Source organism: Saccostrea cucullata, unplaced genomic scaffold (assembly GCF_032062105.1).
Source record: "Saccostrea cucullata isolate Sc308-1 unplaced genomic scaffold, CSIRO_AGI_Scuc_v1 ctg2204, whole genome shotgun sequence".
In the NCBI taxonomy this organism is placed as follows: Eukaryota; Metazoa; Mollusca; class Bivalvia; order Ostreida; family Ostreidae; genus Saccostrea; species Saccostrea cuccullata.
In genome coordinates this window covers 10,320-20,685 of record NW_026919338.1, presented here as the reverse complement: position 1 = coordinate 20,685, position 10,366 = coordinate 10,320, and the positions used below count along the sequence as shown (strand labels likewise).

Here is a 10,366-nt window from a genome sequence, read left to right as displayed (position 1 = left end):
TTTGCTTCAGATGAAATGCACTTATCTGAGCTCGGCAACCGTGTGTTTTTGTAATACCTCCAATTCCTTCTCAGAAACTCGCCAAAACCAGAGGAGTTTAGGACTTGGATGTGCTATGACTAGTTAGTGGGAATAGTTTGCCACAAATCGATGGTCATGTTAAAACGAGTGCTACTCATTTGCATACCCAGTAAGTCATTTTGAATTTTGCAGCGATACTTTTGTCAAACCAGAAGTCTCTGTCGAGACTGAAGCTCTACTGGTTTGAACTTATAGCAAAGGAAGAGAAAGTACTTAAGCAGCTGGGATTTGAAACTTTATAAACAGCATTAAATAGAATAATGATCGTTGATAAAGTCTCTTTATGTTCTTAGTGTAGTCTACTTGTGTGCCAAGTTATACTGAAATCAGACCAAAACTGTAGGAGGAGTAGCATTTTGAAACAATTTTACAGACATTTCTATTTTTAGTAACCACGGCAACACCGTTCATCAAAATTAAAATTCGATACACAGAATTATGTATCTTAGTGTAGTCTACTTGTGTGCCAAGTTATATTGAAATCAGACCAAAACTATAGGAGGAGTAGCATTTTGAAACAATTTTACAGATATTTCTATTTTTAGTAACCACGACAACATCATTCATCATATCAAAAACCGATATACAGAATTATGTATCTTGGTGTATTCTACTTGTTTTCCAAGTTATACTGAAATCAGACCAAAACTGTAGGAGGAGTAGCATTTTGAAACAATTTCACAGAAATTTCTATTTTTAGTAACCACTGCAACACCGTTCATCGAAATCAAAAACCGATGCACAAAGTTATGTATCTTAGTGTAGTCTACTTGTGTGCCAAGTTATGCTGAAATCAGACCAAAACTGTAGGAGGAGTAGCATTTTGAAACAATTTTACAGAAATTTCTATTTTTAGTAACCACGGCAACATCGTTCATCGAAATCAAAAACCGATACACAGAATTATGTATCTTAGTGTATTCTACTTGTTTGCCAACTTATACTGAAATCAGATCAAAACTGTAGGAGGAGAAGCATTTTGAAAGAATTTCACAGAAATTTCTATTTTTAGTAACCTGGGCAACACCGTTCATCGAAATCAAAAACCGATACACGGAATTATGTATCTTAGTGTAGTCTACTTATGTGCCAAGTTATACTGAAATCAAACCAAAATTGTAGGAGGAGTAGCATTTTGAAAGAATTTCACAGAAATTTCTATTTATAGTAACCACGGCAACACAGAGTTCCCGAAACCTGTCAAAAATCTGTCGGACAATTGTCCGGTAAATATTCAAAATTTACCGGACATTTGTAAAATTTACCGGAAATTAAAACTTATGCAAAAAATATGCAATTAAATTAAAAGGGTTGTTTAAAAATGTTTAATTTATTCAATTTTTATTCAAATCATTCAAACTCCCTTTCAATTTCAAGAACAGTTTCCTCTATTAAGTAGTTATTTAAATCTTCTGTCTGCTCAATGTCACTTTCACTCTCAGTCTCTAAAGTTTCTGACTCATAGTCATTGTCATCAGTTACTTCCTGAACTCTGACATCTGTTTCTTCCTGAACTCTGGCATCTGTTTCTTCCTGAACTCTGACATCTGTTTCTTCCTGAACTCTGACATCTGTTTCTTCCTGTACACGTACAGTTGACTTGTCTGTGTCTTGCTGTTTCTTTGATGATCTAGCATAATTTAACTTTCTTGCCTGCTTACTAGATGTCTACAAAATATGTACATTATCATATACTTGTATAGGTTTGAGCCTCAAACCTAATGTGACATTAAAAATAGGTATTATACAACAATACTGGGAATATTTACCATCCATTTATTAACTGCAGGTGTAGGATCAAAATCTAAAATGTCAGCTGACTCCAGCTGAATAACCATACAGTCATTCAGGTGCATGTTACTCAGACGCTGCCTCCTGTTTGTTTTGGTAAGCTTCATCTGGTTAAAAGATGCCTCATTAGCAACAGAAGTTGCTGGAAGAGTGCGCAGCAAGTCCATTGCTGTCAAAATGTCTTGGATTCCCATATCAGAAAAACTACTCCACAGCTGTGTCCACTTAACAGTGGTCAGCTTATTCCCGTACCTTAAAACCAAACAAAATCATTTTTACAGAATCACTGGACATTGTTGATACAATGTAATAGTAATTTTTTTTTTGGTTACACAATTGAGAGTTTAATACATACTTCTTGTGTACAAGAGTTTTAAGTAAGGTCCACTGGTCCTGCAATTCATCTAAGTGCACCCCCTGTTGAACTAGCGTGTTTTTAAATCTATCCATGGCAACATCAAGATGATCACACCCATAGTCTGAAATGAGTTAATATACATGTACTCTCTCTGACTCTCAATCCATTTATCTTAATACATGTATGCTTAAAAGGATTATGACAGAGTATGGTTACAGATTAATTGATTGTGCCAGAGTAGGTTGCTTATAACAAGTCTTGGAGGATTATGCCAGAGTAGGTAACACTAACGTAAATAGATTAATGGATTGTGCAAGAGTGGGTTATATATTAAGCAGAATTATATATAGGCATGCAAAGTACATAAAAATAGCCACACCACTTCTACTAGACAACTACACATCCACTATATATTATTGAATTCCTGCTCCATGCTAATTACTTACTTATCTGGGATTTCTGAAATGATTGAATTGAATATGATTCACATTATGATTGAATTTTTATTAACAGACAAAACATTATAAATCATTTTGTTCTTTTGAATTGCTAAAATTTAATGTTTAATTATTATTACCTTTCAATTCCTCCAATGGCCAGTTTCTTAAGTTAGCAATTTCTGTAAATTTCACTTCATCCCCAAGATCTGCAAATCTAATACTTAATGCTTTTGTCATGTCAGTGACCATTTTGTTAATCAAAGAGCCACTGTTCAAGGGTCCTGTAACTGTTAATGGAATGCCAGCAACTTCCTTTGTTTCTTCTAATTTTAACAGTGTCTCACTCTTCCTAAAATTAATTATATGATCTTTGTAAAATAATATTTTATTCTTCAGTTTTAATGTTTGAACTCTGTTGTATAATAGAGTGTAGAATATCAGGAACTTACTTCTCCTTCAGGGATTCTAGGTGGCTGACAGTTGATTGCACCATGAGATGGACATCAGCCAATGTCACATCCCTGGATTGAAGAAACAGTGACAGTCTCACCAAGGGATTCAAAACATCCTTAAAGCAACAGAAATAAAAAAAAATTGATTTGTTTCATTTACTCTGACTTACCATAAAAAAATTTCAATAATTGATCGCTTCAACTAATTTGATTTACAATTTTTTTTAAATCTTTTTTTTTTTATATAAATGTTATCTGAAATACTACTTTAAAATTAAAAATTTTAATATACCAGTAATACTGTGGCATAAACAATCACTTGAAAGTTGCACATGATTTTAACTAGACCCTCTGCTTTGGAGTTGGTATGGGACTCATTCTGCAGGTGAGAAACATATCCAGGAAAACTTGTGAACAATGACTTTAATGCTCGCTGCATGTGTGGCATCCACCGGCTGCCAGACACTCTATGAGGGAGTGTTCCCTTCACATTCATCACCTATTAAAATATCAATGTTGTTCTATCATGTCTATCTCGGTTTCCTTGAACAAAATTTGAACAATTCAATAGAAAACCACAAAAATACCTCAAAGGTGTGTCTAAGATTCTTGCGTTGCTTAGGGCTCCTCTTGTAAAAGTAGAATATACCAAGGAGAAGGGTAGACAGACGCTCATACTTTTTATCTGCTTTAACCACATCACGAAAAGACAGTTCTAGTCTATGAGCCAAGCAATGACAGGCAAGCAGTTCTGGAAAATCCTTTTGCAGCAGCGTCACCAAGCCCCCTTTCTTACCCATCTTAAATTGATAATTATAGCATGTTTAACTTCTTGTGAGAAAAATTAATTTTTCTTTAGTGTACTATTTTACAGCTTCCTGCATTTTCTTTTATCTGAGAATCATCCAACTTCAAACCCTACTTATATAACATGACAAGCACGAAGGATATGAAAATAGAAAAAAATATAATAAAAACATTTACCATATTTGCTGCACCGTCACATCCAAAGCCAATAAATGAGATGTTCTGATTCAGTTCATGTGTCTTCAGAATGTTTGTAACAAATGTGTACAAGTCAGCAGAAGATGTTGAGGCTGGCTCTCCAATTGTCAAGAATTTGGTAACAATATCACCTTGATCACAAAATCTTACAAAAAGTGTCTCCTGCTCCACTGTAGCTTCATCTGTAGATCCATCCATTGTAAGGCTGAAAAACTTCGCCCTCTTTACGGACTCTAAAATGCTCTCTCGTTCTACATCAGCGATATTCTCTAAGAAACAAGTGGCTGCTTTACAGTTATTGTATGTCTCACCACTGTCAAGGATTCCTTTTGCAATGTCTAATTTGTTGACCCAAACAAAATCACTTATAGGTCTATTGCTTTTTATAATCCCATGTATGTTTCTGAAATAGTTTTCCAAAGTTTTTCGTTTATGTTCATTCAAAGCTAACAAAGATTTCCTTGCAGGCGTTTCCTGAGGATTTGCTCTGGCATTCTCAAAATCTGCTGCATCTTTGTGAAATGTCGAATTCTCATGATCTACCAATGCACTGGTTCTAAAATTGTTCGAACCTTTTATGAAGTTTATGGGATATTTAGATCGACCTTTTCCATTTTCATCATATGTTATACAGATTTTACAGAACATGAGCTGGCCATCAAATTTCAGCCACTTCCATTGATTAAGCCAATGGTTGTGAAATTTTCTCTCCCTCTTTTTTTCTTTTTCATGTTGCTCTTTTTCACCTTCTGCAGCTTCGTCTCTGTCAACTTTTCTTTTTGCTGCGGCAGCAACCCATTTAATCGGCCACATTCTTCAAGGTGACATGATCAAATAGGATATTGAATTACGTGTGTAAAAGAAACCAGAAGTCTCTGTCGAGACTGTAGCTCTACTGGTTTGAACTTATAACAAAGGATGAGAAAAGAAGCCATTGCCATTAGACCAAAACTGTAGAAGAAGTAGTGTTTTAAAGGAATTTCACAGACATTTCTATTTTTAGTAACAATGGCAACACCGTTCATCAATTTAAAAACCGATGCACTATTCTTTGTATCTTAGTGTAGTCTACTTGTGTGCCAAATAATATTTAAATCAGACCAAAATTGTAGGAGGAGTAGTGTTTTGTAGAAATTTTACAGAAAATTCTATTTTTAGTAACCATGGCAACACTTCTGAATTTATCCAAATGAAAAACCAATGCACTATTCTATGTATCTTAGTGTAGTCTACTTGTGTGCCAAATAATATTGAAATCAGACCAAAACTGTAGAAGGAGTAGCGTTTCAAAGGAATTTCACAGAAAATTATTTTTAGTAACCATGGCAACACCGTTCATCGAAATCAAAATCCGATGCACTATCTTATGTATCTTGGTGTAGTCTACTTGTGTGCCAAGTTATACTGATATCAGACCAAAACTGTAGAAGAAGTAGCATTTTAAAGGAATTTCACAGACATTTCTGTTTTTAGTAGTAACAATGGCAACACCTTTCATCGAAATCAAAAACCGATGCACTATTTTATGTATCTTAGTGTAGTCTACTTTTGTGCCAAGTAATATTGAAATCAGACCAAAACTGAAGAAGGAGTAGCGTTTTAAAGGAATTTCAAGGAAAATTCTATTTTTAGTAACCATGGCAACACCGTTCATCGAAATCAAAAACCGATGCACTATTTTACGTATCTTAGTGTAGTCTACTTGTGTGCCAAGTTACACTGAAATCAGATCAAAAATATAGGAGAAGTAGCATTTAAAGGAATTTCACAGAAAATTCTATTTTTAGAAACCATGGCAACATTGTTCATCGAAATGAAAAACCAATGCACTATTCTATGTATCTTAGTGTAGTCTACTTGTGTGCCAAATAATATTGAAATCAGACCAAAACTGTAGAAGGAGTAGCGTTTTAAAGGAATTTCACAGAAAATTCTATTTTTAGTAACCATGGCAACATCGTTCATCGAAATCAAAATCCAATGCACTATCTTATGTATCTTGGTGTAGTCTACTTGTGTGCCACGTTATACTGAAATCAGACCAAAACTGTAGAAGAAGTAGCATTTTAAATGAATTTCACAGACATTTCTATTTTAAGTAACACCGTTCATCGAAATCAAAAACCGATGCACTATTTTATGTATCTTAGTGTAGTCTACTTTTGTGCCAAGTAATATTGAAATCAGACCCAAACTGAAGAAGGAGTAGCGTTTTAAAGGAATTTCACAGAAAATTCTATTTTTAGTAACCATGGCAACACTGTTCATCGAAATCAAAAACTGATGCACTGTTTTATGTATCTTCGTGTAGTCTACTTGTATGCCAAGTTACATTGAAATCAGATCAAAACTATAGGAGGAGTAGCATTTTAAAGGAATTTCACAGACATTTCTATTTTTAGTAACCATGGCAACACCGTTCATCGAAATCAAAAACCAATGCACTATTTTATGTATCTTAGTGTAGTCTACCTGTGTGCCAAGTTATACTGAAATCAGACCAAAACTGTAGTAGGAGTAGCGTTTTGAAAAATTGTTTACAGACAGACGGACAGACAGACGGACAGACAGACGGACGACGGACACCTTACTATCGCATAAGCTCTTCTGGTCTCTGACCAGTAGAGCTAAAAACACGTAAATCCGGATTAACAACAACGCACGTTTTTATAATTTTTATTGCATTTTATTGAAATACTCAACAAATAAATTATCTCTGAAATAAAATAATTAACAGTATTAGACTTTCTGTTTCGTGAATTGTTTCTTAAACAGTGCCGGTCTGTAAAATTTATCGGACATTTTGACCGATTAAATTTAGATTTTACCGGACCCATTCAAATTTTACCGGGGATCCCCGGTGGACCGGTGCGTTTCGGGAACTCTGGCAACACCATTCATCGAAATCAAAAACCGATACACAGAATTATGTATCTTAGTGTAGTCTACTTGTGTGCCAAGTTATACTGAAATCAGACCAAAACTGTACGAGGAGTAGCATTTTGAAACAATTTTACAGAAATTTCTATTTATAGTAACCACGGCAACACCGTTCATCGAAATCAAAAACCGATACACAGAATTATGTAACTTAGTGTAGTCTACTTGTGTGACAAGTTATACTGAAATCAGACCAAAACTGTAAGAGGAGTAGCATTTTGAAACAATTTTACAGAAATTTCTATTTTTAGTAACCACGGCAACACCGTTCATCGAAATCAAAAACCGATACACAGAATTATGTATCTTAGTGTAGTCTACTTGTGTGCCAAATTATATTGAAATCAGACCAAAACTGTAGGAGGAGTAGCATTTTGAAAGGATTTCACAGAAATTTCTATTTTTAGTAACCACGGCAACACTGTTCATCGAAATCAAAAACCGATACACAGAATTATGTATCTTAGTGTAGTCTACTTGTGTGCCAAGTTATACTGAAATCAGACCAAAATTGTAGGAGGAGTAGCATTTTGAAAGAATTTCACAGAAATTTCTATTTTTAGTAACCACGGCAACACCGTTCATCGAAATCAAAAACCGATACACAGAATTATGTATCTTAGTGTAGTCTACTTGTGTGCCAAGTTATACTGAAATCAGACCAAAACTGTAGGAGGAGTAGCATTTTGAAACAATTTTACAAAAATTTCTATTTTTAGTAACCACGGCAACACCGTTCATCGAAATCAAAAACCGATAAACAGAATAATTATGTATCTTAGTGTAGTCTACTTGTGTGCCAAGTTATACTGAAATCAGACCAAAACTGTAGGAGGAGTAGCATTTTGAAAGAATTTCACAGAAATTTCTATTTTTAGTAACCACGGCAACACCGTTCATCGAAATCAAAAACCGATACACAGAATTATGTATCTTAGTGTAGTCTACTTGTGTGCCAAGTTATATTGAAATCAGACCAAAACTGTAGGAGGAGTAGCATTTTGAAAAATTGTTTACAGACAGACGGACGGACGCCGGACGCATTACTATCGCATAAGCTCTTCTGGTCTCTGACCAGTAGAGCTAAAAATGAATAAATTTAATAATCTTCAACTCCCATCTTTTTGGGGTAATACACCTACGGGGTTGCATCTTAGATTAGATATTGGAACGGGCCGCGCCATCCTACCAAGATAAATCTCTTTGTCGATTATACTTTGGAGTTCAGATAGTTGATTCTTAGCTGAGGACATATTTCTTGGTCGCAAGGGAAGCCTTAATCCTGTTTAAAACAAGCGAAAACCATTTTGGAAACCATTTTGTATATACTGTGCAGTTTCTTTACATGGGTATTCAGACAGATGCTTTTGTTAGCAGCCCACCTTAATTGGAGTTATATCTAGGTCCCATATATCTGGGGGGGATGTCAGGGTCGTACTGTAGATTGGTGAAAGGAGTTGGGACAAAAATTATAATGGCCCGTCTGGCCATGGGGTGTATTTGGTCTGAAGTTGGATGATGTTTTGGTTTAATTTGACCATCAGTGGATGAGTGGATAATTTTTGTGACAGTTCATGCACAGTTTACACACAAGACTTGTGCATATATAAACAGGGATTTTTTGCACATGAGCCCTTATATTATAATCATAGCATTTTTAAGAGCGGTGATTGGGTTGGTTGTGGGAGTGTCAGGTTTGACATGTAAAGTAACCACAATTCTGCGTCAACTGTTCCGAAAGATATACTAGTGTGTTTTGACATTTTTAATCTAAACTGCATAATCCTGCCATGCAGCAGATGGGTTGCGATTAGCTCCAAGACGAATAGTTTGTACATACTTTAATATGCCGTGTATGTCTGCTGGGTGTCTAGGCAAGTAAATGCTAGCAAACACTAGAAATGCATCTGTCCAGGACTCAGTAGATGCAATTTTTACGACTTGCTTTAGGTTGCATGACGATTGCCCCTCAACCATTGAAAACTTTTGCATTTTTTCCGAGTCTAACTCGAACTCTAAAACTTTGCTAGCTTTACATATTCTTTCCCACAATTTTTTCCTTTCGTTGTTTGGGGCACATGTAGTCACAACTCATCTGAAACACTAATCAGGTGTTGGGTTGATAATGAAGGAACTGATATGCATGTAGCAACATTTGTTGCACTGAAAACAGATCCTGATGTACTGGATGTTGACGCCATAGTTGGTGAAGCAGATGAGCCTCATGCCGTTGACGGTGGGCTGGATCCTCTTGTGTAAGCAAGACTGGACCCTGTGGTTGTAAGGGGGGCGGGGCTGCGATTCAGGTAATTGTCGGTACGCGTCCAGGAAGTCCTGGTTCCCCGGCGCGCATATGGTGAAGCGGACTTCCGCTTAGATTTCCCATGTCCTTGGAGTAAGAAATACACGTTTAAAAATAATCTATACAAACAAATGATACATGTATAAATATATATCACAGGCACTTGTTTCGGGAATTAATTTTAACCTAAAGTATAATAATAACACAAGGAATCCAACTCCGATTTACACCGAGTACCCTCCTCCCTTAGAATCGCGCTCATTTACACTTTCAGAGGAAATTCACGGGTAAACTGTTTATACCTATGTCTTCTACGATAATTTATCTACACAATGCTTGACATGCTTGTCTTTATTTTCTTTTATCTCCGTAATCAGCTTCAAAACTCTGCTCGCCGAATGGAAAGTGAAACTCAACCATAGAATGGTATGTTCTTATCTCGGGCAAAGAATTAGACCTCAAATTTGATTGGCTAAAAATCTGTTTCTAAAATTACATCGGGAAAACATCGTAGTGTTTTTATGTTTTTAAGAAAATTTATTTATTCAATGAAATATTTAAAATCTGGAATTCAATTTTTAAACCCACGCATTCTTTAATTTTTCTCTTTCCGCCCAAGATTAGCACATACCGTTTCATGGTTTAGTTCAAGAGCTTTTCTTGTGAATTTCATGGCCCCTGGGTTTTGGGGTCTGTTTACGGAGATTAAAGAAAATAAAAACAAGCAAGCCATAAATGGTTGTGTAGATAAATTATCGTAGATGACATAGGTATAAACAGTTTGCCACTGCCTTTTTCTCTGAACGTGTAAATGATGATGAAAGCGATTCAAAATGGTTAATTTCAGGGTAGGACATAGGAAAATAAATTAATGCTTTGTAATTTGGAGTTAAAATTTCCAGATAATTTTACTATGGGTCAAAAATGTATTACAGAAACAAGTGCCTGTGATATATATAGATGGATGTTGAATTTTGCAGGCGATGCTTTCGTCGAT

General features: G+C 35.5%; 1 protein-coding gene across 1 annotated transcript; it reads right to left on the bottom strand.

Annotated features, from left to right (window-relative positions):
- Positions 1–2,672: 2,672 nt before the first annotated feature.
- LOC134229609 (zinc finger protein 862-like) lies at positions 2,673–4,940 on the bottom strand. The gene is made up of 6 exons (XM_062711360.1): positions 4,107–4,940; positions 3,710–3,922; positions 3,415–3,621; positions 3,120–3,238; positions 2,808–3,019; positions 2,673–2,689 (listed from the first exon to the last, which is right to left on the bottom strand). Exons 1-6 carry the CDS (start codon positions 4,938–4,940, stop codon positions 2,673–2,675), a joined length of 1,602 nt encoding a protein of 533 aa, XP_062567344.1.
- Positions 4,941–10,366: the final 5,426 nt, after the last annotated feature.